The 16,991-nt window shown below is 43.1% G+C and overlaps 1 protein-coding gene across 1 annotated transcript in view; it reads left to right on the top strand.

The window, feature by feature from the left end:
- Nucleotides 1-877: 877 nt before the first annotated feature.
- The window catches only part of CA10 (carbonic anhydrase 10), a 206,001-nt gene continuing 189,887 nt past the window's right edge, over nt 878-16,991 (top strand). The window contains exons 1-2 of the mRNA XM_069952317.1: nt 878-1,190; nt 1,657-2,183. Of these exons, the coding sequence (XP_069808418.1) occupies nt 2,123-2,183 (61 nt within the window). The 5' untranslated portion in view covers nt 878-1,190; nt 1,657-2,122. The remainder of the gene's footprint in view (nt 1,191-1,656; nt 2,184-16,991) is intronic.

Below are 16,991 nucleotides of genomic sequence, written 5' to 3'. Positions count from 1 at the left end.
CTTTGGAAAATGAAAGTTGGAATCTGATTGGTTGCCGGGGGCAACTGAGCCAGTTTCACTTTACACCATGGTTGATAAATCTCCCCCATAGTGCATTGCAGCTGGCGGTGAGCGCTGCGCCCACAGAAGATTTGCGCTTCGCCAATTAAACCTCCAGCGGCAGTGACGTGTGGCGCCCCCTACCTGCAGCAGACGGCAGCGCAGCCTCCCAATGTGATGACATGAGCGGTAACTCTGCCAGTTAAAGGGAACCAATCACCTAAAAAAAATCTATATAACAACAATAATGTACACCTCCTAACACATTTTCCACACATATATCTGTAGAGTCTGCGTCTACCCATTCACCCCAAAATCGTACTTTGTATGCTAATTCCTGTCAGGTAGTCAAGTGGGCGTTTCTTCAGGCGATGTAGTCACGCCCAGGGGCGGGGTATCACTGTAATCACACCTCTATGGGCGTCATTCACAGCCTGGGACACTGACATACACACACAGCAGCTCCCTACCCCCTGCACTGTGTATGTGTGAACCAGCATTGGCCTCTCATACAGTCACCTCGTCCCTGAATGAATCCTTTTAACCCTTATGCTGCCACCACAAACCAATGCGCTGTTCTTCCTGTGCTGGTGGCTGCTGAGGGGTTATAATGATTCCTTCAGCCAAACTCTTCTCCCTCCTCCGGTAATTACTGTGTCCCCCTCGTCTCTCTCCACGTGTGCTCCGTGCTGCACTATCTCCCGGTGACAGCAGCAGCAGCAGCGTCCCCCTCCTCTCCCCTCTCCTCCCCCGGCCGCAGCTCATCCCTGTGTGTCCGGCCACTCTCTGTCTCCCCTCTCCCTCACAGACAGCAGCGTCGCCGGATCCCAGAGCCGCCCGAGTGTCAGGGGAGGAGGGGGCCCCGCAGCCGGCAGTCAGCCCCGCGCCCACACCACATTAAACTTTCCCGCAGCAGTGACCCGTGGCGCCCCCTACCTGCAGCAGCCGGCAGCGCAGCCTCCCAATGTGATGACAGGTGCGCATGAGCGGCAACTCTGCCAGTTAATTTCGTCGGTGTGCTGATGTGCGAAGCTGGAGCACACTGCCCTCACATCCTCCAGCTCCACCAATATCCCACTAGTGGAGTACACCGGCGGCAGCCCCCACCCACTGTGGGCACAGAGGGAGGCAGCAGGCACTCGGGATCTTTGGTAAGTTCCTCTCTATTCATTAGCTGCAGCAGTAGATGGGGCATGCAGCCAGGGGGTGATAGACACAGGGTGGTATAGCAGAGCTGGGGGGCAAACAGCTCCTAACTCCCCCATAGTCCTGGGGAGGGGGGTAAGGAGCCAGCCTGGTATTCCTATCCTGGCTTTGCATATGGGCTCAGTGTATTGCCTGCCAGTCTGTAATCCACTGTAGTGTAATGTATACAGGGCTGGGGAGCACCTGAATTCTTTAGGATGGACCATTCAAGCAGCGCTGGGTGACTTGGAGGAGTAAGTAAGTGGTGTCCGTGCGCCCCCTGGCGCCCAACCGAGGAGAGGCAGTCTGCAGAAATGAGAAAGCATTCAATACTATCTGCAGCAGTCAGTCACATAGCATCACACCGGGCTTATATTCTTTTTTCCTATCTGCCTTGCAAAATATTTTCTTATTATTTCTCTTTTGCTACAGGAAGGAAATAAAAAAACCAACACCACCAGTTCTGGGATATCCATGGGAACTACATTGTACGGATAAACTAAAAGCTTAATGTCCATCCTTGGGGAATGACTACATGGATAATGATCTTGCTGGTCAACTAGTAATTTAGCTCTATTTTACCGTCTATCTCTCGAGGAGATCGGGCTCTGGAGATTACCTTTATTTCTTTCCGCTCTGGCTTTCCTTCTTTTTTAGTGTCTTGTGTGTTCTTTCTTCTTTTTTTCCTTCTTCTTATTACCAGCTCCTTTTTTTTTTTGTTGTTTTTTTTTTAATGGGGAAAACGGAATCGAGTTAAGACCCTTGGCTGGATTTTTTTTGGACATGTGTAAATATATTTGGAAAATCTCTTCAGGCAAAGAGGAACCGTTGCTGAACCGTTGGGAAGTGTTGTATTGATCATTCCTCTAAGTGATGCAGGTGGTATGAAAATCATAGAATGGAAATTGTTTGGGAGGTGTTTTTTTTCCTTCAAGCAAATTTCATCGTTTGCATGTCAGGTATGGGCACCGTCATTTCTTATATTACGTTATCTCTGGTATTCTAATAGTTTATATCGGCATTCGTAATACACTTGTTAAGTGGATGAGGACTGATTCTGGCAGGTGAATGATTATATTCCGAGCCTCAGATTTCCTGTCCGTGTAAGGGACGATTATTCAGTGAATAGGCTGGGCAGCCTTCATATACCTTGTGTTATTACGGTATGGAGAGTCATAGGTGCCTATGTTTTAGTGGTAAAAGTCATAAGAAGAAACTGTTACTATAACATGTTCAAGAATGTATTTAAAGCTGGTGCTGCCCTAGGTACTGGGACTGAATACACCCTATTAGCGCGATCCCACAAGCTTTAGAATTTTTCATGTAGATTTGACACCGCATGAGTTACATGTTGCAGATGCACCGTGAATCTGGTCCCTGTACACACAAAGTAGTGAAAGAAATCCCACATCCGCAATGTAATGGCTGAAAATCTGCAGGTAATTTCAATCCATGTGAATTCCACCAAGCCCTCTGCATGGCAGCTGCAGCTACAACCAAAATATTTATATTTATTTTTTTTATTATTTTGTACTTATTGAAGTGCTGCCCCACTCAGCACTGCTGCCCTAGGCACAGGACCTTAGTGCCTGATCACACATACAGTTCTGGATATATTTCCGTATTAATATTATATTGTGGGTTAGATAAAGTTTTCAGGGTTAATATGAAACTACTGAATGTAATAGTATACAGTGATGTAACATTCTACAGCATCAATTGCAAATTGCTGTGGCCATTGGCATATATATATATATGTATACTGGAGGCAAGTCCGCTTGTCTAATTTTCATTGGAATTATTGTCTCTTCATTCCTTCTACCCTAGAAGCCTGAGCTGTGTTTCAGTTCCATTTGTTATTGTACGACTAGAATGCAATGGATGATATGAAGGTTTATACAGCTCCCACCCAGGAGACGCATAAAATTGTAAGGTCTTCATGGTAAGAATTAGACTAGAACTCCCAGGATCCCAATGGTGGGACTTTTATTAAAGGATTAACAAGCACTGAATAGTTGGATGAGTTTCAGGTTCATTTGTTAGTGTATCTTCTAGAATGTAGTGAGTGAGACAAACAGTTCATCCAGCTTCCACCTGGGAGAGAGGCATATATACTGTATAGGGTATCTGTGGTAAAAAATAAAAAATGAGACTACAACTCTCAGGATTTCAATGGTGGAATTAACAATCAGCACATAGTTGGATTTGTTCCAAGACTGGGGATGAGTGGTATTACAGTTTTTAGTTATTTCAACTGAGCTTCATTGCCAAAGGGGATCTAACTGTGTTGAATTGTACATGGTGTGCTTTCATAAAGGGAGTGGATTAAGAGAGCTTTGGCTGATATGGTGGATATTGTAAAGCAATTCTGTGAAATCTGATGGGTATATGCCGAAAAATCCCCCAAAAAAAATACATGGTATGCGTTATGGTGGTGAATATTATTTTGTTTATCTTTTGTATTTTTTTTTATTTTATTATCTGTACATATTAAAATGCAGGACATATATATTATATACTGAAAGTATTCTAGCTGGGTTGGCCTGCTTACAGAGCATATCTAATGCAGTATATAGCTTACTGATTATAATATAACTCTCAATCACTCCTCCGCTGTCAGCTACTTAATCACTGATACAGTCACTCAGTAACATGCTGTTACGACAAAGGGGAAAGACTCGCACAGTGCGCCCCATGTAAAAACACTGACTTCTGCTCTTAGGGTCAATGAACACATATGTTAGGCAATGCATTACCATGATTATGGCCCATCTGTGCATCCAGTATGGAATATTGCAGCGCAGTGTCATTGAGACATCACCAGTAAGCAAGATTCATTTTAATGGCTGACCTTATTGCATTTCATTTATTTTTGTTTTTTTTCAACATTATTATTTTGAGTTAATTTTAAATTCTAAATATTTTTATTACACTTTAAATAAATAAAGCCTTTTTTCCTGAGAACTTTTAGAGTAAATGTGTTGCAAATGCTGTGGATTTTCCATGTGGATTTGCAAGTGGAAAATCCATAGCAGATTACATTCATCCACGTGGAGATTTTATAAATCTTATCACATGCTGCAGATTTTTTTTTTTTCCTTTGGTACAGAAATTGACCCTTTGTACAGATTTTGACATCCAGTGCTCCATTGTACCTTAACAAAGTGGCAGTATGGCACAACAACTTACCAAATCTTGGGCCACATGGTTCAGTCGCTTGGATGCCTATATAGGACATACAGAAACAGACATTCCCTGTTAGGCAGAGTTCACACAGAGAATAACACCAGCCGTTCTGTGACCCGCCTGTGTGCTATTGAATAGCGGCCGCACAAAACTGACATGTCAGTTTTTTGTGTGGCCGGTTGGAATTCTGGCCGCGATTCTCTCTGACTATGCAATGTATCTTTTGTACTAATCACTTCCGTTGTTGCAATCTGCAACTACGCCTGTGATTAATACAAAAGATACGTTGTGTGAATGTGGCATTAGGCTAGGTTCACAGAACACCTCGACGGCCATCTTTGTGGACGTCTGTCATTTGGAAGTCAAATAACGTCCAATATTTTGGAATTATGGAAGTTATTTTAAAATAACAAGCGTTATTTAACCTCAAAATGGTGTACGTCTACAAAGATGGCCGACGAATGGCCAAAAATAGATGATGTGTGAACCTAGCCTTATAATGTAGACTGCAAAAAGTACCCAGTTACGGCCGTTTTAAATAGTTTTTTGTGTGTTCATTGAATTTGTCCCCCAGATGCCCAGGAGGCTGATTTACACCCTCACTGGTGGAAATCACTAATAGGCCTATATACCCTAGCAGTTGCACACTGTTTAGTTAATTTTTAACCTAAACAGCCAAACTGATAGGAGACGGCAGAGCCTGTTGATAAACCACATTGGCAGTTTGATTGCCAGGTGCATAAACATAAAGATTTTTGGACTTTGGATTTGGATTCCTACAGAAACCACAGTCAGCGGGTGCTGTGTATGTCTAACAAGGTTAGGACCTATATACTAATCTTCCCGGGCACCAAGTGTGCCTATATTCCAAATTTGGGTTCAGATGGTTAAAGCCTTCAGACACCTATAGAGGGTGGACAAACAGACATTTGTTTTTATAATATAGATAAGAAAATCACTTTAAACTCTGGCAAGGTTTTCTTACACTTTACAGCCAATATCCCTCGCCTGCTTGAAATTAATCGACAAACTTAAAGGGGTTATCCAGTGCTACAAAAACATGGCCACTTTCTTTCAGATCCAACACGACTCTTGTCTCCAGTTCAGGTGCCGTTTGCAATTAAGCTCTATTCACTTCAATGGAACTGAGCAGCAAAACCCTGCCCAAGCTGGAGACAATAGTGGGGCTGTCTCTGGGAAAAAGTACCCATGTTGTTGTAGCATTGGATAATCCCTTCAAGGGCGCATTACACGGCACAATTTTCCGGGAGACAGTTCAGCACTCACTTCTGGATTGTTCCCCGCTCGCTCCTCCGCACAGACAGGGATCAGGGAGCAGCCGGAGGGTTGGCGGGGAGCAGCATTAGGGTCTTCCCATGGAGGTAAGCAGCGGTATGCTGCTGCTGCTCTTATTGCTCGGGTTGATGAGCAGCAGACCATCACTGACATGATCGGGATCTTTCAGCGGGCTATGCTCAGCTGACACTATGCATTTCAACATGCGCTATTAAACTAAACAATTATCATCCTAAAAGACCGGTAATCGGCCACATAAGGTCAATAATTGTATCATGTAATTGAGCCTTTACACTTGATCACTGCTGCCATCTGCCCCTCGAAACAGGTGCAGAATGACCTGGTGACACTTATGTGTGCATACTGCCATCTCTCCTTCTCAGTGCTAGTGACAACTGGCTGAACAACTGTTGCGCGAGCAATCGCCTATTCCGTAATGTTTGGCGATATACTTGTGGAATCATAGTGAGAACCTTAGTCAACCCCCTAAAAAAGTTATAAAAATTTTTGTAATCCTTCAATTACATTTAATATTGAGAAATGTGAGGGGTTAAGACAGGTACTGTATATTATCAAGGAAAATGGTACAATGTCCAGGAAGGCCAATAGTGGCGGGTTGTGACTTGTCGTTGAGCTACTTTTCCATGAGAAAATTGTACCTTCATACTTTCTGGATTGTGGCAACCTGAGTTTTGAGCACAATTGATGTGGGGAGTCTATATACTTAAATTCGCCACAGTGATGGTCTTAAGTAGGGATGTTCCGAACATACGTACGAACGAACTCTCAGCAATGATTCCCGCTGTCTGCCCGCTCCATGGAGAGGGTGGATACAGCGGGAGGACCGCCTGGAAAACTGGGATACAGCCATATTCATAGGCTGTATCCCAGTTTTCCAGGCGGTCCTCCCGCTGTATCCACCCGCTGCACGGAGCAGGCAGACAGCGGGAATCTGATGCCGAGCGTTCGGGTTCATACGAACCCAAAGCTCGGCGGTTCGGACCATCCTTAGTCTTAAGGCAATTGACTTGTTTTTACGAAAAGCAGAAATAGACAGTGCACATATGTTGAGATTTATCAAACTGGTGAAAAGTAGAATTCGCTCATAGCAACCAATTAGATTCCACCTTTTATTTTCTAAGAAATCTGTGAAGAATTAAAAGTGGAATCTGTTTGCTAGGGACAACTGAGCCAGTTCTACTTTACACCCCTTTGATAAATCGCCCCCCCTCCTCCAATTGAAGTTTATTTGTGGGGCATTACAATCTGTATTGGGACACAACACATTTAGTATTGGTGCCTGCTGATTTGTGCATTTATAGATCACATTAAATGAACATTTATATTGTTTAGGATCTGGGAAAGACGCATCATGTTTAATCAGGCGTGTGAATGAGATCCACAAAATTGATGCAGCGGTGTTGCAATTTGTAGGCTTGGAACACATGGTAGCCTCTGATACAAATGTGGCCCTATGGGGTTAAATAATAGAAACAATCTCCCATACATTATATACAGTATGGGGGAGATCTATCAGACATGGTGTAAAGTGAAACTGGCTCAGTTGCCCCTAGCAACCAATCAGATTCCACCTTTCATTCCTCACAGACTGGGGAAATGAAAGATGGAATCTGATTGGTTGCTAGGGGCAACTGAGCCAGTTTCACTTTACACCATGTTTGATAAATCTCCCCCTATATGTTTTTAAATACATAATTATGTTGGTAAATGATGTTGCACTGTAGAAATTATATTGTCAGCTGTTTTAGCTATATTTTATTTGACTAGTAGGGGTATTTAACACGCCGTTATGCAGATCTCCCATGAACTTCCAAGGAAGTGTTAAGGTGATGCGGAACAGCTGTGATGTCATCTCTCTGTACCCGCTATGAACCATTAATAAAGATGAACATTTAAATTTGTTGAGTCGTGTGCATTTCTTGGCCAATACAGATTTGTATAAATACCCCTTCATGCTTTAAGTTATATTTTACAGTTTAGTTTATTGGTTATGTAATCATAGACGGGACTCAAATGGTTATCCTCATCTGCAAGAATTCATGGTATGGAGTGAAGGAGTACGTATCACTACGTATGAGACCCAGCCGTTCATTGACCCGGCCGGTCTCTGAAAAGGTCATCCCGACCAGTACTGCAGTACCGGCCTGATGATCTTTATTGCCGCAGAGTTCTGATGCGGGTGCATCCAAGTGCGCCCGCATCAGTATTCCCCACTGCACACTATGGAGCGTGCTGCCGGAGCCGCTCGCTCCATAGTGTGCACTGACACGGTTTTCGGCGGCCGCTATTCAATGAATAGTGGCTGCAGAAAACTGACATGTCGGTTTTCTACAGTGCCGATAGAAATCCCGCCCGAAGCGTATACTATGCTATTACACTGGCAGCCGCCGGGCAGCATTCAGGACGTTCCTGTAGCCTATACCTCTGTATTGGCTGCAGGAATTATTACATTATGTGAACATAGCCTTTGGGTGTGTCTTTAATTGAAAAGTGCATTGAATTTAAAGGGAACCTGTCACCCGGCATTCTGACGCAGAGCCTGCCCGACCCCTCCGGTGGAGCCCCGTATACTTACCCTTTGCTGCAAGTCCCGCTCCTAGACCCGGTTCCCAGGACAAAGATATCGCTGACGGCAGCCAGGTGCGCGTGCTCCAGAGATAAGTCTGGCTCCAGTCATTCTCTATGGGCATCGGATTCATCTCATGTAATTAGCATACAGCGCGTGTTCACCTTCTGGTGCCGATATCTCCGTCCGGGGACCGGGTCCAGAAGCGGGACTTGCAGCAAAGTATCCGGGGCTCCACCAGAGGGTCGGGCGGGCTCTGTGCCGTAATACCGAGTGACAGGTTCCCTTTAATAGTAAAAATGGGGAAACGACGGTGAAAAAAGAAAAACTGAACAACAAAAAATAACGTCCGCTGTTTGCAAAAGACGTCTGAAAATAATTGACATGATCATTATTTTGACAACCATGCAGATAACATCTGTCATTTTATACACGCTGTGCATCGGACGTCCTTCATCCAATTGACTTCAATGCATAGCAGTCAGTTAAATCGCGGCAATAACAGACGTCTTTTTAATTTTTCTTTTTTTGACGTCGTGTTAACATAGCCGGAAGCTGGGAAAATGGGCAAATGCAAGAATCTGAGTGACACTGACAAAAGCCAAAGTGTGATGACATGACTAGAAAAGAATCACAGTAAAATAAATGGGTTCCATTAAAGTAAATGGAAAACAAACATTGTAAAAAAGAATGTTTTACTTTACCTAGCAGTGCAGCCCCGTAATTCTCCGCATCATGGGGGTTCCACCAGTCAGACCCTTACCAATTAGAATTGTCACTTTTCATCATGTGAATAGCAGCTTAATGGCGTACTCTATCTTGGTAAGGGTTTACATGAGTAAGGGAGTAGAGACCTGATTTATGTTTCTGTGTAAACTAGCCACCGCTGATCTACAGCCATTACTGATCTATAAACACGACCGTGTCGCTATTTATTTTAAGCTTTGACTTCAGTAACCATTAGGACGGGGCCCCAACAACAAATGGGAATAGTTCCTTGGAAGATAAACTGAGGTGCTTTTCCGCATTGACTGGGGATGTAGTGGTATGATAAATGAAGATGTTTCATTGTAAAACCAACTGGGAATGGTTTAATTAATTGCTAGGGAATTGATTCATGTAGTAACACAGCGTTCATTCAGGTTGAGATAAGGAGGGTTTCCCAGGAAGCGCCTCTCTACAACAAGGAGGAATTCATGTGTCTTAATAATAACATATGTCTACATGTAATAAGGTCACAGCAACTGGAAGTAGTTGCTTATTAGATTTCAGAAGAGTTTGATTTTATATTGACCAGTATACAGTATGTATAACAGAACACTCAGAAACAATGGTTTAGAAAGAGAGAGAACCAAAAGCAAACACATAAATCAAGAAGAGATAGGGTCACATGAGACAGAACGGTGATGTTCTGCACCAAAATAGAGCAAAGATACAGTGCGACACATTGAATGTCTGACACGAATGATAAAAATTAAGTCCAAGACGTTGCAAGTTGTTGGACATTTAAGAAGAAGGTACAAAGTAACCGTGAATACCTGAAGATAAAGATAGGCAGATATTGCATCTTTTGGAACATTAGTGTGAGACTTTCCTTTTAAAATGGTTAAAGAGTATTTCAGATGGGAGTAAAAGTAAATGGTGTCAGATAGTTATACAGATATGTAAATGACTTCTATTTAAAAAAAACTCAAGTATTTCATTACTTATCAGCTGCTGTATGTACTGCAGGAAGTGATGTATTTTTTCCAGTCTGACACTGTGCTTTATGCTGCCATAACTGTAAAGAGCAGCAGCAAATCCCCATAGAAAACCTCTCCTGCTCTAGACAGTTCCTGTCACGGACAGAGGTGGCAGCAGGGAGCACCATGTCAGACTGGAAAGAATACACAACTTCCTGTAGGGCAGTGATTGAAAACCTTTTAGAGACCGAGCACCCTAACAGCAATTAAAAATCCACTAATTTATCACAAGTGCCAACATGGGGTGCCAAGAATTATCACTGCTTTTTAAAAAATTTAATTACTTTACAGGCTTAGTAGTGAAAGCTGTCTGAAGGACAGAGTCCCTTTCTTGCTGGAGCTTAACATTAGTCCGTAAAATGTCTATCACTAACCCCCCAAAATTAAATCCCCCAAAGCCTATTGTCATGGGGTACTGCAAAAAGCCAGGTACCAGCAGACCCAAGACATTCTAAATAATGGTGCTCTGGGTCTGAGGCGGTAATAATGTCCCTTCCCAACCTTGTATTACTAGGCTACAGCTCTTTAGTTTTTACCTGGCTGGTTATGAAACAAAAGGGGGGGCTTACTGTTTTTGTTTTTATTTTAATTAAAAAGTATGGCTTCCCCTCTATACTGAGGACTGCATACTGTTTAATAAAATAATAATAATAATTAATAAAAAGTGTGTGTAGGACCTTCCTCTCCCCCTCCCCCCACCAGTTCATAACCAGCCAGGTTTAAAAAAAAAAAAAAAAAAAGCAGTCTAGTAATATCAGGATGGGAAGGGCCATTTATTTGACCCCTCCCAGCCTAATAATACCAACCTGCTACCGCTTCAGATCTTCCTAGTACTTCTGTGGCGGTGAGTACTGGGGTAATAATTCAGGAGTTAATGATAGCCATTTTACAGGCTCTATAGCCAGGGGGCCCACTCTTGAGCTGGAAAACCTGTACTGAGCGGAAACTCCTGTCAAAATGACAGGTCTATACAAATCTATATTACAAAAAATTAACTGTATGCAACTTCTAAATCCCCCTAAAATAATATAAATCATATTACTTTAGGGGATTAAGCAATTGCATACAGCTTGTATAGTTGCAATCCCCATGTATGCTGATTTGCTTTCTTGCCCCACCAGCTTCTTTTGTGTATATTTACTTATGACAGCATGTTTTACGTTCCCACATTGTTTTGTTTGAGGTTCAGTTGTTTCAAAGTTTGGAGAACCCGACAAACCAAACTTTTGAAAAGTTTGCTCCTCTCTAGATATGATCCCATAATTGAGATTTTATTACATAAAAGTAATATTTTAGGGTGATGTTTACAATAAAGAGGTCTTACACCCCAGCCCTCTGTGCCTGTGGGTTTGGTTAATAAATAGTGAAGTGGGTACCCTGGTCCACCTTATGGAGGGTACTGTAAATTTTATTATGGAAAAAACACCTAAAATATTACTTTTATGCCCCATTTAAGCAGTTCCTAATTTTCAACTAAGATTCGTAGAAGTAGAGACACATTGTAATGTAAGTGCGCTCTTTTTTCCTTTTAATAAACAGGCGCTTCTCCTGCGCAGCTTGTTCTATAGTTATCTGCAGTCATGGCCTGATACATTCCGGTTTGGCTATGATAGCTTTTTTTTGCCTTTGGAATTATGGCAATAGCTTTTTTTCAGAAAAGTACTGTATCTGCTCTATTTCCCGCATTGCCAATTCCTTTGCAAATGGATATGTCTTTTCATCACAGATGACGGTGCTCATTTGATCATTGTGAAGAATATTTTTCTTCAGAATAAGTAGAAAAAAGAAATGTACATTTTCTATAGTTCCTTATTTAGACAGAATTTATACACACGTCATAACCTCATTGTTCGGTGATTGCTCATGAAAAAGCATTCATATTGCTATAAAAGACTGACAGCTTTACAGAAATAAGAAATATATTGCATCTTATTCATATTTTATGGTAAATTTTGAAATAACATGCAGTGAGAAGAAAAGGCACTTTATGGCGGCCACATAACACACGCTGTTCCCCCATTACATCTCTCTCAGTGTACTCATATGTATCAATAAAAATCTAGAGATATAGAAAACTGGGAGTTATATTGAGAGAGAAGCAAAGCAATTTCTGCTTCTCCTTTAGTCTTAAAGGGGTTATCCAGCGCTACAAAAACATGGCCACTTTCTTTCAGAGACAGCACCGCTCTTGGCTCGAGTTCAGGTGCGGTTTGCAATTAAGCTTCATTCAGTTCAATGGAACTGAGCAGCAAAACCCTGCTCAAGCTGGAGACAAGAGTGGGGCTGTCTCTGGAAGAAAGTGGCCATGTTTTTTTTAGCGCTGGATAACCCCTTTAAGTAGATGCTTGTGTAGCTGAATACAGGGTAGAACATAGAGGAGGTAGCACCCACTAACCAATGCTGGTTTATGCAGTGTAAGATAATGGCTTACCAGTTTTCTCTGGTCACACTCTTCACAATGCATTAAAAAATAAATAAACGTGGGCTTATTATAGCATTTTCACAAATTTTTTACGAAAAAAGAGTACAACAGAACATAGTCTAGCAGCTAAGGTTAAAGCGACTCTGTACCCACAATCTGCCCCCCCCCCCCCCCCCCCCCAAAACTGCTTGTACCTTCATAAAGCTGTTTTTAATCCAATATCTGTCCTGGGGTCCGTTCGGCAGGTGATGTAGTTATTGTCCTAAAAAACAACTTTTAAACTTGCTGCCCTAGAATATCTGTGCCCTAACTTTGCACCACTCCTCTGTCCCTCCTCCCCACCCTCTTCATCATTAGGAATGCTCCAGGCAGATTGCCTCCTATTCATCACCTGTTTCAGCAAGGGACATGGGCTGGATCGTTAAGGCACCTGTGCAATGGCCAGACAGGAGAAAATGTTCTTGCGACATTTCTAATGATGATGAGGGGTGGTGCAAGGGTGTTGTTCATGAACCCTCTATCTCTAGATGCAGTGGACAATTCTTTACAGGCATGAAAAGATTATTAGCTGTGTTTTGACTATTAGAGCATGTGTACATATTAAAGGGAATCTGTCAGCACTCTAACTTAACCTGAGTTGCTGACAGTGTTATATAGGTCACAGCACCCTATTCAATATGGTACCTGTAGCTTATCCCTCCATGTAGCAGAAAATGTGTAATCTTAGTGTGACCAAGTGTCAAAGAGGAGTTGCGTCTCTCCGACTGTGCCACGCTCTGTCATGCCTCCTTCTTGGTTTCTCCTCCCTCCTCTTTTTGAATAATAATTTCATATCAGCCTCCAGTTCCCGTGCTGCTGCTGATGCGCACATCCTATGGCCTAAACTCATTCAAGCGCCGTAGACTACGCATGCGTCGCTCTTCCTTGCTATGGCACTTGAATAAGTTTAGGGCACAACAAATGTACGTCATCAGCAGCATAGAACTGGAGGCCAATATGAAATTATTATTCAAGAGGAGGAACCAAGGAGGAATTGTGACAGAGCGTGGCACAGCTGGAGAGCCACAACTCCTCTTTGACACTTGGTCACACTAAGAATGCATATTTTCTGCTACATGGATGTACAGTATAAGCTACACATATGTTGAATTGGATGCTGTGACTTATATAACACTGTCAGCAAATCAGGTCGTATCTAGAGAATGCTTTGCGTGAAACGTGCGTTGGAGGGGAGCGTGCACACACTGCTAAGACCTCAGGTAGTATGACCAATATGTGAATTCTTATCTCCTTGGGGGAGATTTAACAAAGGGTGTAAAAACTGTAACTGCCACACCACTCAAAATATTACAAGCTTTATGGATAGTTTTGGTTGCCCCTGGTAAGCAATCAGATTCCACCTTTTTTTTTTTTTCAAAGAATCTGTAAGGAATGAAAAGTGGAATCTGATTGGTTGCTAGAGGCAACTAAGAGAATGCTACCAGTTTGATAAATCTCCCCCATAGAGTCTTCAATAAAAACACACAAAAAAACTAAAAAAACACTTAAAAACAACGGGAAGTCAGTGGTGTCTGACGTAACGTGTCGGTTCAGAGGGCCTCAACTCCATTCCATACAAATATCAGTAATGCTTTTGCCTTTACCCTTTGTCTTTGTTCACATTTATTCACGCTTGGATCATATATGATTTTTTGTGCGCATTATCTGTTATGTTAGGCACAAGCCTAATTATAGTTCAGGAGAGAGGTATTTTTAAGAAGCTGAACAAATTATGTATACACTGTAATCACTGTGGGCTCTCGTGTCAAGACCAGGATCGCTGACCCCAGTGGATCCAAACATATGTCACAGAAAGATGACACGACTAGGTATAGTTGCAGTCAATTTCTTATATTGTGTTTTTTTTCCAAATATAAAGTTATTGCAACAATGTAATCCAGACTTCATATAATGAGTGACACTAACGAGTGCGCATACAATACCATGGCTCCATCTTCACGTCCTGCAAGGATGCTCTAAAGTCCATGTGTCCAATCAGGCAGAGACCTCTGTTCCATCCAGGAGACCAGTAGTTAGCTAGCTATCCGCACTTGTGGGTATCATTTATTATTTGAAGTCTGGATTACATTGTTGACATAACTGTTTATATTTGGAAAAAGCACAATATAAGAAATTGATTGCCGCTATACCTAGTCGTGGCATGTGTATATGATGTAAGAACTTGAACACAAGAACAAGGGTGGCCGATCTGAGGTTAGTTGGAAAGATCCCAAGTGACATGAGAAAACATTACTTTCATAAAAGAGTAGTAGAAGCATGGAACAAACTTCCAGCAGATGGGGTTAATATATTAACAGTAACTTAATATAAACCTGCTTGGGTTAAACATATATCTATCCTAAGATAATAACAAAGGAAATAATATAAGGACAGACAACTAGATTGACCTTGGTCCTTTTCTGCTAACAATCTTCTTTGTTTCTATAAAATCCTAATATTTAATTTGGTTTTTATTTAAACTTTTATTTTATTATATTTTTTGATAATCATATATTATTATTACATAATTTCCAAACAATTACATAATGTAATTTAGTACATCAACACCAATACAAAATACAAAATTACCCACCCCCAGCCGCCAAGGGAGTAAAAATAAATAGAAAAATAATAATAATAAAAAATAATTTTCTCTTAACCATCAACTCAATCTTTCATTTGTAGTGTTGTTCATATAGGGCAGTGCTTCTCAACCTTTTCCACCTCGGGGCACCCCTTGGGAAAAAAAATTACCTCGGGGCACCCCTACTAAATAATGTTCTACAAAATAAGAAAACCGTCATACAATGACTCACAGGTGACGTCTTCTTTGATCTGAGGCGTCACTTTCCCTTTTCCTCTCCATCCAGTCCAGTCCTCCATGTCCAGTCCATGATGATTTCTTCCAGCTACGTTTCATCTTTTCAGAGCCTGCGAGACAAACAATTTAGGCTCCACACATTTCTAGCAACTTCCTTTCCTTTCTCCCTCCTGTAGGCTCCCATAGTAACTGCGCTGTTTGGTGTTATGTGCAGTAAAGCGAGTAGGAATGTGGGATGCCCTTGTATGTAGGATCCCCTGCTGTGCCCCCATGAGCTAATAATGCCCCCAGAGGTGCCCCCATGAACTAATAATGCCCCCAGAGGTGCCCCCATGAGCTAATAATGCCCCCAGAGGTGCCCCCATGAACTAATAATGCCCCCAGAGGTGCCCCATGAGCTAATAATGCCCCCAGAGGTGGCCCCCATGAGCTAATATTGCCCCCAGAGGTTCCCCCATGAGCTAATAATGCCCCCAGAGGTTCCCTCATGAACTAATAATGCCCCCAGAGGTGCCCCCTATGAACTAATAATGCCCCCAGAGGTGGCCCCCATGAACTAATAATGCCCCCAAAGGTGGCCCTCATGAACTAATAATGCCCCCAGAGGTGCCCCCTATGAGCTAATAATGCCCGCAGAGGTGCCCCCATAAGCTAATAATGCCCCCAGAGGTGGCCCCCATGAGCTAATAATGCCGCCAGAGGTGCCCGCATGAGCTAATAATGCCCCCAGAGGTGCCCCCTATGAGCTAATAATGCCCGCAGAGGTGCCCCCATAAGCTAATAATGCCCCCAGAGGTGGCCCCCATGAGCTAATAATGCTGCCAGAGGTGCCCGCATGAGCTAATAATGCCCCTAGAGGTGCCCCCATGAACTTATAATGCCCCCAGAGGTGCCCCCATGAGCTTATAATGCCCCCAGAGGTGCCCCCATGAGCTAATAATGCCCCCAGAGGTGCCCCCATGTACTAATAATGCCCCCACAGGTGCCACCATGAACTAATAATGCCCCCAGAGGTGCCCCCATGAGCTAATAATGCCCCCAGAGGTGCCCCCATGAACTAATAATGCCCCTAGAGGTGCTCCCATGAATTAACAATGCCGCCAGAGGTGCCCCTAAAAAAAAAAAACATCCTACTCACCTAATCGGCGCTGTGTGGCTGCAGGAAGCAGCTCTCCTCCTCTTCGGGCTCCATCTTGCGAGCCGCAGGGACGGGACCTCCGGCAGGCGTGATGACGTCACATCACGCCTACCGGAGAGGTCACGTCCCGGCGTCCCATAGGCTGCTGGTATGAAGTGCCGGCGGCCTATGGGAAGGAATGCAGGAGGAGGACGCTGACAGGTCCTGCTCCTGCATTCTGCTCGCTTTAATGTTCAGCCCGCTCACTGTGCGGGCGGAACATTAAAGCGATCTGTGCATCCCGAGAAGCTGCGCGGCCGCAGCTTCTCGGGATGCTTAAAGAGACAGTGCACATTTCCCACTGGGATCCTGCGGCACCCCTGGCGGGTTCTCCCGGCTCCTCAGTGTGGTGCGGCACCCCGGTTGGGAAACGCTGATATAGGGTGACACATCTCTCCCAATCTCCAAACTCTGGGGGCTTAGAGGATAGCCAATTACGAATCAACACCAATCTGGCATAAAATAATATCATTTTTCATTGTTTTTTTAGTTATCTT

Source organism: Dendropsophus ebraccatus, chromosome 14 (assembly GCF_027789765.1).
Source record: "Dendropsophus ebraccatus isolate aDenEbr1 chromosome 14, aDenEbr1.pat, whole genome shotgun sequence".
Classification (NCBI taxonomy): domain Eukaryota; kingdom Metazoa; phylum Chordata; class Amphibia; order Anura; family Hylidae; genus Dendropsophus; species Dendropsophus ebraccatus.
Note: the sequence above shows the minus strand (reverse complement) of the source record. Positions and strands in the feature narration are given on the sequence as shown.